Source organism: Molothrus aeneus, chromosome 3 (assembly GCF_037042795.1).
Source record: "Molothrus aeneus isolate 106 chromosome 3, BPBGC_Maene_1.0, whole genome shotgun sequence".
In the NCBI taxonomy this organism is placed as follows: Eukaryota; Metazoa; Chordata; class Aves; order Passeriformes; family Icteridae; genus Molothrus; species Molothrus aeneus.
In genome coordinates, this window is record NC_089648.1 from 72,887,127 (window position 1) to 72,904,945 (window position 17,819).

At 37.2% G+C, this 17,819-nt stretch overlaps 1 protein-coding gene across 6 annotated transcripts in view; it reads left to right on the top strand.

Annotated features, from left to right (window-relative positions):
• Positions 1–17,819, top strand: part of PUM2 (pumilio RNA binding family member 2) — a 68,714-nt gene that overhangs the window by 23,154 nt on the left and 27,741 nt on the right. For 4 of the 6 annotated variants that reach the window (XM_066547167.1, XM_066547169.1, XM_066547171.1 and 1 more), the window contains exons 3-10: positions 5,128–5,233; positions 5,516–5,703; positions 6,326–6,498; positions 9,487–9,757; positions 10,054–10,147; positions 12,023–12,148; positions 13,036–13,175; positions 14,859–14,997. In XM_066547167.1, coding sequence (XP_066403264.1) covers positions 5,128–5,233; positions 5,516–5,703; positions 6,326–6,498; positions 9,487–9,757; positions 10,054–10,147; positions 12,023–12,148; positions 13,036–13,175; positions 14,859–14,997 — 1,237 coding nt within the window. The remainder of the gene's footprint in view (positions 1–5,127; positions 5,234–5,515; positions 5,704–6,325; positions 6,499–9,486; positions 9,758–10,053; positions 10,148–12,022; positions 12,149–13,035; positions 13,176–14,858; positions 14,998–17,819) is intronic. The other 2 variants (XM_066547168.1, XM_066547170.1) reach the window with 1 other exon arrangement.

The following is a 17,819-nucleotide window of genomic DNA, read 5'->3' on the forward strand; positions in this document are numbered from 1 at the left end:
GACTGATTTGATTTGTTTGGATTCTTTTAAGTCAGTGTACTTTAAGGTTGGGGGAAGGAATTTAAGAACATGCAGGATGACTTGACTCCTTCAAAAACAGTTCCCTGAACTGTTTAGAAGGTAATTGACTAGTATTAGAGTTATTTGCCCTGACAGGAATCTGGTAAAGAAATTCATGTTGAACTAAGATTTCAAATGTGGATCCTTTTGTCTTGCTGGGTATTTACCTAATTCAATTAATGGTTGAACCAGTGACAATATTGCAGCCTAACTTTCTTAAAATGATGGTAGGAGTCTTTATGGAAACCATAACTACTGATAAAAAATAAGTGCTGTGCTCTAGTTGCTAAGTGTTTCTGAGCTGAGACATGGCCATTCCTACTTGATTTTTTTTATTTTAATGAAGCATTCAAGCAATCACTTGGCTTTTCAGCAATTTTTGCTTCATCCAGAGTTGTCTTTGCACCATCTCCCATTTGAAAGAAATAATAGATGGAGCCCTGTTCTTAAGAAACCTGAGTAGCCACGCTGCTCCCCTCCCAGTTCTTAAGACTCCTTTTGAAAAGTAAAAGTGTTAGTGAAGTATCTGTGATAGTACTAGCAGTGTGATAGAGTGGATGGGTAAAATTCATGGTGGTATTTGGTCTTTTGACACCCACAAAGTACTGTAAAAAGATTGAAAGCTGTAAAAAGTGAAAGTGAAGGATGGCACAAATGCCTGGGAATTAAATTACAGTATATATGACTGTTCATACCAATCTTTATTTTAGGTTATCTCAGATGGAGGGATGTATTTCTGCATGATTAGGATTCTGTTGGTTTGTTCTCATGGCATTCAGTGGATCTATAAAGATGTTTTAAAAAGCCACACACAAAGAGTCAGAGTTTTGGTACAGTACTGCAGCATCAGAAATTGATATGAAATTGTGACCCTGCACTCACCAGGTTATTTTGTCTTTTGTTTCAATGGTGTCTTCCAGGTATTTTGAGGTAATACAGGTTAACATAGCTAGGTTGGCATACTCAGTAACTTTCTTGATGCATTGCACAACAGTAAAGTAGCTCTGGGATACATTCCATGGCTGTTTTAATCTTCCTTTTGATTATAGCCTTCTAGAATATTAAAGGAAACGTCCTTATAAAGTAAGCTAGAATTGGTGGAGGCTCCTACATGCTATCCTCCATATGCTTTGAAAGGTGTGAAAGAGAGGTCATGTCAAGTGAACTGTTTCTAGCTATTGGGAAATTATGTTCCTTGTTTTCTCTGTCTGCCAGGATTTTTCTCTGAACTGAATTTTTTTTTTTTCTAATCCTTACTGATATTTTTCTTCACAACTGGGTATCAATACCTGGCTGTTAAATCTGTTGCAGACATCTTTCTCTAAATGTGTTTCACAATTTTAGCTTGGTTAAATTGTTACATTGGTTATTCACAGATGATGCTTCTGGCTCCAGCTCCCAAAATCTATGGTGACCTGTAAGGTCACTTTAGTATTCTGAAGAAATAAGAGCACATGACACTGTTTCTCTCTAGGCATCTGTTTGCTATATCAGGGCAAGCCAGAATGGTCTGCAGGACTTTAGTGTGACCCACTACAGCCACACAAAGCTTAGTGCCAAACAGCACAGAAAACTACATCTTTTTTGATAATGTCTGTTGGTTTAACTTACAGGGTCAAAGCACACAGAGTTCATTTTAGGAACAAAGTATTCATTTCCAGTGTCAAAACTTCTTTCAGAGAAATTCAGCTGAGATGTTCTTTGAGCTCTGTAGGAATGACTTCTGATCTTAAAGATAAATTTAAAAAATAATTTTAAAATCCTTCATTCGAGAGTCAGTAATGGAGACTGTGCAGTTTCATATCGGAGAGCTGGTTAAGAGACAGCATTAGCATAACTGCTTGTTGTTATTTGTGTGTAGTAAAGGGCTTTGTTTGTCTTTGTCTGGCAGACACCTAACAGGGATCAGTGCTGGTACTTTAAAGGACACATTTAGTGTACTTTTGGGAGAGTAGTAGTAGTAAGAAATACTACAACCTTCTCCATTATTTTTACTTATAATTGGATGTATCTTTGTAAAGTTTGTGTTTTGTTACACTAAATGCAGAAAATGTTGAGGAAAACACTATCAGAGTAAAGCACAATGCTTTTAACTATCTGTATTGATATGAGATGACTTCTAGATGACGTCTTTTTCGGTAGAACTAATCAAACACATTGTTTTTCCTGTCTGTTTTGTTTTTCTGAAAAGTACTTATTTTATTTGAATTCCACAATTAAAAGAATTGACAACTGATAGGGTTGTTTATTTGACAATCCAAGAGCTAATACCTTCATTTTAAAAGAGCATAGTGTATGTCATACCCATCTGTCAAAATAAATAATAAATCTAAATCAGTGCCTCTCAGGGAGTTGCAGCATTGTTAACTTTGTAAAATTGCATTTATTTAAATATTTGAGGGACTTCGTTGTGTACAAAGTTTGTGAAAATCATTTCAGTAAATCTGTTTAATCTTCAGTAGTTTAAATTTAGCCTCTCAGTATGGATCATGCATTATGTTTTGTGTTAAAGATACTTTATATTCTTTGTCTACCAAAGTACAACTGAAAGCAGTTGAATTTGTCTGTTTGAAATTTGAGAGTAAGTAGTTTAAAAAAAAAGGCAAACCTCAAAAAACCCAAATCAAACCTTAAAAAGCCTACACAAACAAGAACAGCAGCAAAATCCCCCCCCCTCCGAAACAACTTGTACTTTTGCAGTGAGTATTATTGTGTCTTTCTCCCAGGGGATAGTTTTCCCTCTCATACAAATCATATGAATGAGTTTTTATATCAAAACCAGTATTGCAGTGTGTTCTGCTTTAAATTTGCTTATTTCTTAACACTGAGTTGTCTGAACATACCTGTCTGATAGTAGAATTTACTAATTTCTGGGTAAGCATACTTCAGGTAATTCTCATTTTATGGCACTTGAGATATTACTAGATCTGTTTTATTCTGACAGGGTTGTGTGAGGTGGTGACACCTTCACTTAGGTATTTCAAAGCTCTCAGCTGGACACATATTTGAAATTAGCTTAGACAGCATTTAAAATAAAATATGATTCCCAAAAGTAAGATTTTGTAGATAACATTAAATGCTTGCTTTCTGTTCTACCACTCTCTTACAAAATGAAAATTAAGTAGTATTGCAAGCCTGATACAAATAGAAAGCTAAAAAATATGTGTGTATTCCATAGGCAGATCTGGATTTTGTAATCTTCTGCTTTTAGTTGAAAAGCAGTTGTAAGATTCCATTAATCTATTTCTCTGCCTTCAGATGGCTAACTTCAGCCCTTAAATTTGACGTAAACTTATATCCTGCTGCTCACAAATTATGTTTGGTTGACACTTGGTGGTGATTCTCCAATGCATTTGGAAGTGGGCATCTCTGTCAGGGCAGATCACAACAGTACAGCAATTCTTGCAAGCATAACATTCTCCTGTCATTTTGTTGAGCTTTGGCTGTTTATCATCCTCCCACCTGAATCCTTCTCTGTTAATGAATTTCTGTAAGGAACCCAGGGATTTGAGGTTAACCAGTCAGACACCTTCATTTGTGGTAAGAGCTCTGGGCAGCACAGAAAAACAGCAATCCTTAATTTGTCCAGAGGAGCTCTTGTCACCTCTTGTTGCACTGTTAGTGCTGGGGCCTGCAAGTGGCAGTCTTATCCACCTCCTCTTGAGGCTGTTTTCACAAGTGCTTTCAGTGTCATACTAAGAAATATCTATATTATATACTGACTCCTGTTACTAGTTTCATCAAGGCTCATTACTAACCAGCTGTGAAGTTCAGAAGAGTTTTTTAGTCACTTAAGTTACAGAAGAAGCAAATTTCCAGAATGTACTCATTTATTGCAGACAGCTTCATCAGATTACGTTTGGTTTTTTTCTAATTTCACAAAATTTAAAATTCTAAATAAAGCATTACATTATGCAGAATCTGATGGAATGTGCAGCTTTCTTCTTCCCTACATATTGCAAGTTGTTTTCACTTTCCTTTCTGTTGATGTACCTTGTAAAGTACCTATTCTGTCTAAGAATATCGTTTTTTAGTTACATATAGGGAAAATATGACATGCAGAGTTTGGCAGTTGTACTGTAACTGATGGGAAAAGGTACAGGAATAAACTAGTAAAATCAGAGCAAAAAGAATGCTAGTATTTGAGGAATTCTTGTTTGTGTGGTGCTTCTGTCATGTCACACTAAGTCTTTCTGCTGTTGAAGACAGTACAAGAAGTGATCCTGATCTAACATGACACCTTCTGTTTTACAAGTAGGAATGAAAAAAACCATACATCTAAATAACAGTGTTGGTATGTGGAACTTCACATATGAATGTCACAGATTTTTAACAGCCCTATGGTCTAAAGGAGCTGACTTGCTACCATATGTATTAGTCACTTTCTAAAATTTGGAACATGATGCATTTCCAAGTGAAGAGAACTTCACAATGAACTGCAGCTCTTTCTAGTTATCACAGTATTAGTTAACAGCCAAACTTCTGAGTCTTTGGCAGGAAGGCACTGTTAGTTAAAGCTTCTGAGAAGACTATCTTGATTTAACACAGGGATTAATTTGATTTGCTTTTTTCACAGCTGCTTCTATATTCTATATTTCCTCCTCATAACTTCAGAATTTCAATGCTGTTTGAGTTATTTTAGCAATTCCTTTTTTACAAAAAAAGAGGCAGAGCAAATTTTTACAAGGGCAGATAGGGGTAGAATGAGGGAAAGTGGTTTTAAATTAAAAGAGGAGAGATTTTTGATTAGATGTAAGGAAGTAATTCTTTACTGTGTGGGTGGTGAGGCCCTGGAACAGGCTGCGCAGAGAAGCTGTGGCTGCCCTGTCCATGGAAGTGTTCGAGACCAGGTCAGATGAGGCCCTGATAACCTGCTCCAGTAAGTGGCAATCCTGCCCATGGCAGGTAAGATGGAATTAGATGATCTTTAAGATCCCTCCCAACCCAAACCATTCTGTGATTCCATGATGTAAAACTAATTACTTGCATATCCTCTTAATATCCTCCTGCTATTTTTGCCCATCTATAAGCATATTTAAGTAAAACCATCATCTTCTTTTTTAACAGCTTTTACCTGCCAAAAAGTTTTGGGAACCTGATGATTCAGCAAAAGATGGACAAAAAGGGATATTCCTTGGTGACGAGTGGAGAGAGACTGCATGGGGAACTCCTCGTAAGTGATTGTTGTATATGTACTGAAAAATCAGTCATGATTACTGAATGTTACTCAAAGCAAATTTTGTAACTGAATCTTAAATTTTATTTTCCTTTCATTTTAGTTGTGAAAATGTAAACTGCATGGTGATTGTATTTCAATAGCACTTTTTGGAAGTTTGATTTGGAATTTTTTGTTTAATTTTTTGTCTTAATATTTCTGTTGTGATGAAATGCGAAAACATTACAAGCTGTATTTTAAAAAATACTATAGTTTTATTTATTTGTTTGTTTTTAACAGACCATTCTATGTCCCAGCCTATTATGGTACAGAGAAAGCCTGGACAGGGTTTTCATGGAAACAGTGAAGTAAATGCTGTATTGTCTCCACGATCAGAAAGTGGTGGCCTTGGAGTGAGCATGGTAGAATATGTGTTAAGTTCCTCTCCAGCTGATAAATTGGATTCCCGGTTTAGGAAAGGAGCTTTTGTAAGTAATACAGTGTGTTAAGCTTGCCTGGTTACCTGCTATGGTCTTTGTTACGTGGTTATATTTTCAGTTCTCTTTGTCTGTTTTTAATTTTTTAACTCTTTAGAAGGAAGTAGTTGCTATCTGTCTGTCTTCCTTGGTTGGAGGGGGCAGAAGAGGGAAGTGGTTTGGGAATTTTAAGTAAATAGCTGTCTTAAAGTGCTTTCCTAAAAACCTTATTTAAAGGTAGGGAAAAGACTGCAAATTGCTTAATTTATAATGTGTGATGAGCTTTATTCTAGATCTTCTATGTTTTCATGCGGGTTTGTTTTGTAACTGGATGTTTTAATTGTATAATAGAAACTTTTCTCTAATTCAAAGTGTTACTGCTTTAACAGCACCGCTATAGTTAAGGTTGAGTTAGCTCTTCCATTATAAATCTTGGCATTCCTTTTCACATTTTGGCAGTTATTAATTGCATGTGGTTGAAACTTGATGATCAAGTGACCCACCAAATGCAATTTCATTGACAACAAACTGTTTGTGTTGTTTACGTGCACTGTAGTGTAGAATTAGGTCACCTTGTGGTGCTCCTATTGTGTTCTGTTCAATATTCAGAATCAAACAGATTCTTTTTCCTCAGGGCACTAGAGATGCTGAAACAGATGGACCTGAGAAAGGAGATCAGAAAGGCAAGGCTTCTCCATTTGAGGAGGACAAAAACAGAGATCTTAAACAAGGAGATGATGAGGATGTTACTAAAATAAATGGCAGAGGTTTGCCAAATGGAATGGATGCCGATTGCAAAGATTTTAAGTAAGCTTTTAACTGTTTCTCAAGAAGACAAGCATGTCTCTTAAGGGCATTATTACAGTTCTGGTTTGTGTGTCAGCTTTAAACATTACCCAGCTGCAGACTGATTCTTCCCCCCTCGAGTCCTCCCTTTCCCACCGTGCCACATGTTTCTTAGGATGTCATTAATGTGTGTGTCACTTCTCATGAGACAAATTCATCTTAACATAGTAACTATTAAAAGTAAATGGGTACCTTCTGGATGTGGTGCATTAAAGAGGGATGAAAATTTTAACCCTTTTAATATCAAACTAAATTTCTTTCTCTCTCTGCTTCTTTTTAATGCTCTTTTGCATCTGAGTGTTGTAGAGAGTAAGTCCTACAGAATTTTAATTTTCCTTCTGATTTTGCTAGTGGATACCACAGCCTAACACAACTAATCATTTCCCCATAAGTCTTTATAGAAGCCATATCTTTGACTAGTGGAGCAATGTATTTTCCTATTCATATAATTCAGTGTCACCCATGGAACGGTGTTGCGGTTTGGTTGTTTTTGTAGGGAAAAATAGATTCGACCAAGCTCAAGCTTTTGAACAGTGAACTCTTATGTGACAGCACAGCCAGTCTGGTTTTTTTTCTAACACTAAACTGCATTTTAAATTGAGTATTTTTAAGGGCTGATTCTTCTTTCTTGAATGACTGTGATGCATTTGTAAGTGTCATACAGAAGAATTAAAAAGATAGAGAACTAGAGTGCTGCTCATAAATTTATATTAATGTGATAAACATGACCAGATAGTTGTGGTTTCATTAGTTCATTACTGAACAAGTATAATAAAATGCATGTTTGAATCCCATATGTAAGTATTTCCTACCCTTTAAAAAAATGTATTTACCTGAGGCTAAAGAGAGATTCTTGAGGTCTATTTTTCAAGACATATCATTGAAAATAATACAATTCCAAGTGTACCAGAGAGCTCACGTTGGCTCCTTTCAGTTGTGTGCTGCAATATACACAATAAACAAAGTTAACTTCATTGTTACCCATAGCAAATGCAGAAGAACTTCTATCCTGCTTTTCTTTACCAGTATCTATTTCAATTTTGAAATAGGTGTTTGTGAAGTACCTTCTGTATTATTTAAAGAGAGAAGTTATTGAAAAATGCACAAATGCAAAAAAGCATCCAAAGCCAGTAAACCTCTCAGAAAAATAAAAAAATAAGGCCATCTAAATGAAATGGGCCATATAAAGTGATGGTATAGAGCCCTCCAAACTGAGGTTTATAATTGAAGTATTGACACAACTTTAACTATAGCAACAGAACAGCACCAATGTAAGGAGCAACCTGTATTAGCTAACCATAAGTATTAACAAAGAAACTTCATCCTGTCCTCCTCATTGTATTTTTATTGTACTTGTAGCATTTTTAAACTAAGTATGTACTGAAATAACTGCCTTTTTTCCTTTTGTTTTTCACTTTGTTTATGCTGTATTTCACTTGGGAAAAATAGGGAGTATTAAATGGCTTAAACTCAAGTTTTCAGCAAGACATGGTTGCTTGCTAGGATACTTAGATGGTAAGCCAGCATGTTATATGCAATCCTCATGAGGTTGCTTTTTACATTAAAAAAGCCTCTTGTCAAAAACCTCTTCCTTTCTGTGACATATTTTGTCCAGAGTAATAAATCATACTATGTTGCTGCAATAAACTCCCTAAAAGGCTGATTTCTAGCTGTACAGACTTAAGTGGTATTATCAGCCATTACATAAGTGCTAGTAGATTTCTTTGCATTAGTCATGGGCTTCAGTGAGGAACAGATACTTTGGCTCTGGAGCCCCGGAGAGGAAGCAGAACAGGTAGTACTGAGGCTGTGTCTCTGACCTAGAATTAGCAGTACAGCAGACTGGTCTGGCACTGTACTGCTGGAATAAACATAGGTTCTTCCTGCAAGATGGCATTTGGTATTTGAGCCCAGTTTTCACAAGTAAAGCCAGCTAAACTTGAAGTTCTGCAATTCCTGAGAAACAATATATAATCATAAAGTTCTGCCAACACAATAATGTTAGTGGATCATAGATTTTCTCACACTACTCTTTCCTAGAAGTTAACTTAGATTTTTGCCAGCAAAAATTGATAGTCTAAACAACCTGGGCTCCCACAGAAGGTGGGATACCACTCAAAGTTTCCTAAATCTAACCAAATAGTGTTGGGAATCTCTTTAGGATGTTACTCTGTTGACATCTCACCTCATCAGTTTGCCTGTAGATGTTTATAGGTGTACAAAAAGTCCCCTGTAGACTGCCAGTCAGATGAGAAAGCAATTCAGCTTTTATATATAATACTGTATCTTTGATGTTGTATATTCTTTTCAGGGTTATATTAGGAACCCTTTTTCCCCACCAGTCATCACTGTAGTATAGTCTATTAAATGAGTTGTGTAGGAAATGAAATGTTTTAGTCACATGCTAAATGAAGTGATTATTAGTTCATTTTACTCAAGGTAAAAATATATTGCTTGCTTTTCAGATGTGAAAAATGGTTACTGTATTGTATGTTTGTCTTTTCCAGTTGAAATTTTGCTGTGTCTTTCTGTTCTTTGGCATGAAATGCCCTTAGCCATTTCTTTTTTTTAAATTTCTCTGCAGTACCTTTCACGTCAGTACAAAAATACAATAAAGAGACATCCCAAAATTCGCAGGTGACCACAGTTCACTCCATTTGACTCAAAACAGCCTCACAAATCAGTTTATTTTTCTCACAAATGATTTGAAGAGCTCTGTAGTCAGTCTTAAACTTACCAAAAAACCAAATAAAATTATGCTTTAGAGTTAAATGCATCCTTTATCTTGAGCCATCAGTGCATGCTGATTGAAAATGATAAAATTAGTCTGTCACTTCCCTTTGTAAAGTCTCTTGAGTTAGAGCTGCATTGAAAGTAGAAATACTGTACTCTGTCCATGGACAGCTTTATTTAAGACTGAAGAGTCTGTCTCAAATTCCTTCTGAACAGTCGTACCCCTGGAAGTCGACAAGCCTCCCCAACAGAAGTAGCTGAACGCTTGGGCCCCAATCCCAGCAGCACAGAAGGATTAGGTCCACTTCCCAATCCTACAGCCCACAAGCCTCTGGTAGAAGAATTTTCAAATCCAGAAAATCAGAATCTAGATGCCATGGAACAAGTTGGTCTGGATTCTCTACAGTTTGACTATCCTGGCAATCAGGTACAAATGGACTCTTCAGGAGCTACTGTAGGACTTTTTGACTACAATTCTCAGCAGCAGGTTAGTAATGGACTCTGGAAAATTGATCCTCTAAGTTGTTGATTGTCCTCTTGATAATCAGCCATTTCACCATTCAGTGCACTGAATATTCTTTTGTCTGTGACTTAGTCAAGGGCAAATAACTGTATAATTAATCTAGAAGAATATTGTTGCATAATTTTCTAGTTTAGTAACTTGCTATTACGGAAGCTTGGTTTGACATATTTTTTTTCCATAAGCAAATCCAAGTATATTATAGCCCTGACTTTGGAAAACTGAAATGCATCTTTTTTTCTTTTTTTTTTTCTTCCCTATAGCTTTTCCAGAGGACTAATGCTCTGACTGTTCAGCAGTTGACAGCAGCCCAGCAGCAGCAATATGCACTGGCTGCAGCTCAGCAGCCGCACATAGGTGAGGTTTCTGCACAATACAGCAAGTGTCCCTGGCAAAAGTGGGTGTGTTGTTTTGATAGACTCCTTTCAATTTACCCAGTCTTCTCATTCAGATAGATACTGATCACTTGGCCCATTGCAATGGTTCTCATGAAAACTGCTCAGAATGACTGCCTATGACTGTACTGTCCTTAGTGGATGTTTTCTGTTGTGAATTTCTCCCTTTGGAGAATTGTATACAAGGAAATAAAACTTGTATTTGCTTCTGTAGCAGTTGAATGTTGGTGAGAGTAAAAGTTAAAAATGCTTACTGCTATAAGTAGTAATAGAAACACGAGCTTTATATACTAAAAACCAGTATGCAATTCTAAGATTCTATTGCAGTTTAATATTTCTAGTAATCCAGTTAAAAACCATTGCACAGTAGAATTTTGAAATCATGCTGTTGTGTTGATTAAGTTTTAATTTTTCCTTGTCAATGGCACCATTTAAACAGCTCTTTCTTCTTGCAGGTACCCTAATGAGCTAATTCTTTAGCAGGCATTTTTTCAGTGCCTTTAGTTCAGTGAGTTAGTTAAATACACCAAGTTCTTCAAGTGCTGCAACTCGACAAGGAGCCTTCATTTCAGTGACAACAATTTTATATTTCACTGTGGAGAAGCTGTTGGTGTTTAGGGGGGAGGGAGGTTGGAACACACATGGAGGCAATTCCTTGTTTAAGGAAGGGAGGTAGTTGAGGTTTACAGATTTCTACCCTCTCCACTGGGCTGTTGAGGTGTGTGCACAAACATCTTTCCTCTGTGAGAAAAAAAGGATTCTCAGGATCAGACGGGCAGGCAAAAGTAGGAAGTATCTCCAGTGACTTGTGTCCATGCTCTCCTGTAAATAAGTTTTCCCACCAGCTTGTTGTTTAGGTAGGTTGTGAGGTCTGTTTAGACCAGGATCAGTAGCCTATAGCTGGGATTGAAAAGTGACAGCTCTTCACAAATACAGGCTGAGAGCTGGAAGCATGGCAGATTGAGATGTTTGTATGAGTCCACAGGTCATGTCTTTGGCTTCTAAACTTTGGAGAAGCCTCTACTTTGTATGAAGTGTTGACTAAGTAGGCAGCTGAAATTTTTCTCTTTAAAATGCAGCCTCTTCTCATGTGCATATTAATAAAAATTTATCAAGAAATATTTGGAAGAAGGAACATAGTTTGATGTGCCTTGCTTGCTGCAACAGTTGCTGACTCAGTGTTGGATAAAGTACATGAACCCGACCGACTGGGGAAACTCTGGGTAGCGATGCTTTGTTTGCTGAGTTTCTGCAGTTGTCTCTGCAACTGTCAGTTCTGCAGTTGGAATTCCATTGGAATTCCTATATCAAATTAGGATTCTTGGGAAGTAAGATTAGCATCTCATATCTGGCTGTTTAAAGCTAGGTATCTAACTTAAACTATGTGGTTAAATTCTTTCCTAATTGTCAGTGAAGAGAGATTTTTGTCTCTAGCAGGTGGTTTATTTCATCTGGCTGATTCGCTTCACACACTAGATGACTTGTCTGCTACAGATTTCCTTGCAAGATTAGTTGAACTTTCAGATAGTTAAAGTTGGGCAAGATAAATTCCACTTTGAATAATCCCTTCTGTGTAAGGATGGATGGATGCATATGAGATGAAGCTCCTTGGAGTCTTACAAAACAAAACAAAGCTGTTAGGCTTTGGGATTAGTAAGAAAGGACTGATGAGATGACGTAGAAGTGTTGATTTCTGCACTTACATACCTAGTCTTAAGAGCTTCCAAAGTACAAATAGTTCTGATTTTAACAGATAGGCTGTGTGATTTGGGTGGTGTGAATATGATGATGCTTGCTAAGAATGTTGGCTGTAATGAAGCTCTGTTTGTTACTGCAGCAGGCGTGTTCTCCGCAGGCTTGGCCCCAGCTGCTTTTGTGCCAAACCCTTACATTATCAGCGCCGCTCCTCCAGGGACTGACCCGTACACCGCAGCTGGATTAGCTGCAGCAGCTACCCTGGCAGGTAACTGAACACTGGAAGTGTCTGTCTTGATAATGCAACCGAACAAAAAGAGAAAAAAAGTGAAATCTGTCCTGTTTATTCTCTGCAAATATAGTTCTAGGAAGGAGAGAGTTGTAAAAAATGAGTACTGCCATTTTGAAAATTCTTACTACAATAGAAAGAATTTCAGTTTGTTATATATGGATTCCAAGTTTCTCTTGCCACTGGACTTTCATATGCAAATCCTAGCTAGTGCTCAGACTTGTGCATAACATTAAAAAAAAACCCAAAAAACTCCTTTGTTTCCACATGGTGTTTCACAGGGAAGGCAGTAGAAAAAACTAAAAGACATGTATACACAATGGTTTATATGTACAATCCCATGATACAGAGAGCTTATTCTTCTACAGGTTCTTCATCAATAGACTAGAAGAGTTAAGTGTGCCCCTTTGAAGAGCATCATGTATGTGCAGGGGAGGCACAGGCAATAGTGTTTATAAGCAAGGGCATCATACAGAAAGGAGGAATCAAAGATTATCAAAGTCTTCAGTACATCACTATCAGGAGGATAAATTTTGTTCATACTGTGATGTTCTGAAATGATCTTTTCTTCCAACCATGAAAACCGATTTTGAATGTTCTTTGGTACACAGACTCTGAATGCTTTAAGGTTTTACTTTGTCATCTGAGTCTCACAAGGGTATTCATTTTTTTATAAAGCTATGGCTTGGTGTGAATTTTTAAAATTAACTCATTTGTATTTGTGTGTCATTTTAGCTAATGTGGGATTTTTTTCTTTTTAATACTGATTTCTCTTTTGAAACTGAGAAGATGGATCAATGAGGGATGCTACAAACAGTATTTTAAACAGCTGCACTAGATGGAATAATCATGCTTTCTGGTTTTAGGTCCTGCTGTGGTTCCACCTCAGTATTATGGCGTTCCATGGGGGGTGTATCCAGCCAATTTATTCCAGCAGCAAGCTGCAGCAGCAAATACCACAGCAAATCAGCAAGCGGCTTCCCAGGCACAGCAGGGACAGCAACCGGTACGTTCAACATGAAAAGCAGAGCTGCCTTACCTTAACATCCCAGTGTGTAAGGGTCAGCTGCTGGAAAATTTTACATCATTCAGATGTTGCATTTTATTGTATAATAAATGAAGGTTAAAAACTCTCGATTTCCTTATTCATTGTCACTGTCTCACAGCATGTTAAAAGTTATTTTACAGTCTCGTTTCTTAAAACAATAAGCATTTAAAGTGGTTCCTTTCTTCCAGTTGCTTTTATGTGTGTAGCTGATGCTTCCTGTGTAGTAAATTAATGTAAAGTTTAATCTAGAAAAGTGACATAAAGGGATGAAAAGATACATTCTGGTAATTTTAGGAGGATGTTGTTTCTTTTAAGCTTGGGGAAAAACAGATCTGTGTTTTCATGAATTTGCTGGAAGATTGAATGTTACACATTTTTCTGTCCCTTTGAAAAGTAGGGAAATAAAGGTGTTACCAGTAGTTTTGTTGCTTCACAGGAAGGAAGGATTGCCCAGCTTATTTTTCTGTGACATTAATTGTATTGCAGCATCACCATGTGCCATATGGTGTTTTTGTCTTGGTGATGCAAGACTAAGCAATTGTTACAAGAATCTGTTGAAAATTCAGTTTCTTTAAGTATTTCTTGAAAAGTGCTAATTTTCTATTGTTACTCTGGATACATTTTTAAACTATTGTATGAGTTTTCAGTATAAATTAATGGCAATTTTGACAAAGGAAAACCCCGAATTTTACAAAAACTTTGCATTTGAATGAATGCAAGCCTTTTAAATTTTTTTCCAGCAGTATGGTTAATTTCAATGCCATTCTTAGAAATGTAACTTAAGAAGTCTGAGATACCTTTAATTCCAGGGGTTTCATTACTGTTTTTATGTTCAAGTGGATATTTCTTTCTACTGATTGTTTTTATAAGTGACCCGCATTGGTAACTGAATATATATTGTCTCTGCAGTTTCTTTTTGTTTTCTCTATAAAGTTAGTACTGATTTATGCAAATAGCATATACAATTCTTTGTGGGAATATATTGTGAGTTGTATTTCTCCCTTATTTTGAACCTGAAAAAGCTGATTTTAACCAAGAGGAATAGAGTAGTTGCAAGAATTTAGATTGCTTTTCAATCAGATTCCCAGAGATTTGCTGTCAGAACATAATAAAATATGCCTGCGTTGCATGGTGATGGAGTGTTATGTGAATGTTTAAAACTTAGTGGGTGCATTATTTACAGCACTGTTGGCAGTGGAGTGTTAATTATTTAGACAAGTTACTACAAGTGCTGAAATACTCAGATTTACATCATTCAATTGCCTGGAAGTAATGTCAACAAATGTGTTTATCAAGGAAGGTCAGGTGTTCAGTTAATAAATAATGTAGGTTGTAAAATGTATCACTCTTACAGATTTTCTGCCTTCCTGTATACTCATTACCATTGATGGAACATACCTGAGTCCTGATGTCCAAAGCAGGGCAGATGTTTTATGGTCGCATGGGTCAACAAAATGCTGTATACCTTTTATTCTTTGTATGTGTATATTCTGGAAACCAGTGAGGTGCAGGATTCCCAAAGTGAAAATCAGGGCTGAGAGGCATCAGATACTCAAAGCAACTGTTCTAGACCTTTGTTAGTACATAATAGATCGGCTTCCTTACCTTTTAAGGAAGGGGTGTTGTGTCGGCCTTTTCCAGGTCCTGCGAGCTGGAGCAACTCAGCGCCCACTCACTCCCAACCAAGGGCAGCAAGGGCAGCAGGCAGAGTCACTTGCAGCAGCTGCAGCAGCAAATCCAGCTTTGGCTTTTGGTCAGGGTCTTGCTACAGGCATGCCAGGTATGTATGTTATCAGTGGATTAAGAGACTCACAGAAAGTAAGAATATCAGTGTTATTAGGTAACAGATTAACAAAGTACTGTTCCATTTACAATAAGCTGCTTAGAATTGAGTTTTATAGTTTCATGTTATTCAATTGGTTTAAAATACTGGCACAGTATTTTTAGAGCACAAGAGGCTCCTCTAGCATTTGTTATTTGGAGCATTTTCTCTGTGTTTGCTGTTACAAATGCACAAGAAATAAAGATTTTTGCAAGGTAATTTTATATATAGTGAAGCAACTACATGCTATCTTAAGTAATTTGTTCTCTGGTTCCTTTGCAGCAGGAAGTATTAAGTTTTGCTAGAATAACTTTTTTGGGGGGGCATAATAATATCTAAAATTCAGAATCCAAAATTAAGACATTTTAAAAAAATTACTACTTGATCATATCTGAAGATCACAAAATGCTTGGAAGAACTCCAAATGTTGGAGCCTCAGATTCTTCTAGTGTGCATGGCTTCTGACTTGCTGAGAAGTGGTTCATGTGTTGTGGAGTGGCTAGGTTGAAGTTCAACCATCTAAGTGTTTGGTACAGTTACCTGAGCAAGAGCAGTTTCAGTATACATGGCCGTTCCTCACTATGAAAGTTAATGTTTTTGCATAGTTGAGTTAGATCATGTTGATCCATTCCTTTGACCTGTGCAAGTTCTCTCCTTGGTCGACACCACTGTGAGATGTCCTGCAGCCTGGAGTCAGAGTTATTCACTACGCGTTCTGAGGCTGCATCGTGCACTTGGCCTCCCATGAGCACATTTTTGATTCTAGCTGCAGAGCAGACTGGCTATGATGTTTTTCCTGTTTTCTTTTATAACTGCAATTTCTATTTCTTCTCATGCAGTAGTTATCTTCAGCTTTTAGCATCTTTCTCCTAAAAATGAGGAATCAGCAAAGTACAGTCCTGGTACCTGCCACGTGGTACTTTGCACCTCACTGAAGCAGTGGATGAGGGTACAAACAATGAGGCATGTAAGAGATGTTATAACCATCTTTGCACAAGCCTCAAAGGCTTAGCTATAACTTTTTTTTTTTTTTCTTTTTTTTTTCTTTTTTTGAGAGGGGGTGTGGTGTACATTTTTTTATGGTTACTTGTTAGTTCTTTGGATCTGGAGTAGTAGCTGTCTTAGGAGTAGTTCTTAAACCCATAAACCCCGCCCAGGTGGATGATTGAAAATAATACTGAGTGGTCAGATACATAATCTCAGTAGTGCAAGAGCCTGTCCTTTGAAGAAGGTACTTGAAGACTTTTTTTCCTCTTCCACAAGTCCTAAAAGGTTTTCCATGAGGGCAGGAGCCTTTTTATTCAGTTTCTTTTGTAGGCTCCTGCTTTATCCCATCTGATGCTTCAAGCCTGGATGGCCAAAGAATTTAATTCTTCTGAATATATTTCAGACTGTTGTATAATAGGAATTGTGTGCAACTGACTTAAGCTTTACCAACCACACTATTACAGGGAATAGAGCTCAAAATATAAAGACATTTTTTCAGTCATCATCAGATGGATTTGTAGTGACTCAGGAGTGCTGGTGATGGTGATATTCCTCTTTTTAGGTTAAGAAGAATATAGAATGAGGAAATGAAATATGTGGGAATCTTGTTACTGGGTTTGGTGTCTGTATTTGAGAGAGATGCTTGGGCTCCATTTATAAGCAAAGAGAAATAGGAACTTCTACTCTTGATTTGTCTGCCTCTATTTTAGTTTCCTGATTTAGGATAAAGCGAGTTTGGCTCCAGAGATGTGTTTTTCTATTACCTTACTATAAAATTGAATCTGGATGACTAAATAATACCTAGATACCAGAATGTGATTCAGTGAATCCCAGACAGCAACCACTGAGCAACACCTGTAATAAACAAGATTTCGTGTGAAATTCATGTTTCAATGGACTATCACATTTTACAAGAATATGAAGGTCCGAATTGAGTTTCAAGCTTTTAAATACTCTTTACAGAGAGGATATTTGTAGTTTGTTTCACTGTGAACTAGCAAGTCAGAATGTATTGTTTAGCTTGTCCATACTGCTGTCTTGAAATTATTTTAGCTGCTTTCTCCTTGTCACAGCCTTTGTGTTGGATGAAATTCATGTTATCCCAACTATTTAATGGCTTTATTTTGAAATTTGATGTTTCATGTGTTTCTTTGTTAGCTGTTAAGGAAGATGTATTCCTCTGTCACTTAAGGTACCTATCTCATTCTGTGTGCAGAGAGAAGGGGCCTGAAATCCAGGTTACTTTGCGCATAATGGTACTGTTAGGTCTCCTTTCAGAAATCATAGAAGGATAGAATGGTTTGGATTGGAAGGGGCCTTATAGATCATCTCGTTCTAACCCCTTGCCATGGGCAGGGAACTTTCCACTGGCCCAGGTTTCTCAGAGCCCCATCCACCCTGGTTTTGCCAGGGTGAGGTGGCAACAGCCTCTATGGGCAACTGTTCCAGTACCTCAGCACCCTCACAGTAAAGAATTTGTTTCTAATATCCAATGCAAAACTGCACTCTTTCATTTGGAAGCCGTTCCTTCCTGTTCTATCACTTCATGCTCTTGGAAAAAGTCCCCAGCCTTCCTGTAGGCCCCTCTGGGTACTGAAAGGCTGATAAAAGGTGAAACTCAAGGTTCTTTTTTAAAACCACTTAATGTGAAATGCATTTTGCATTGAAGTTGCACAATACCATTTTAAATTCTCCTATCCTAATTGAGCAAGTCATTCAATAACAAAGATTCTTGAAAAACAGTGTTTCTGCCTTAATATATGTGTGCAAGAAAGTATCAGAGGGTATTCCCA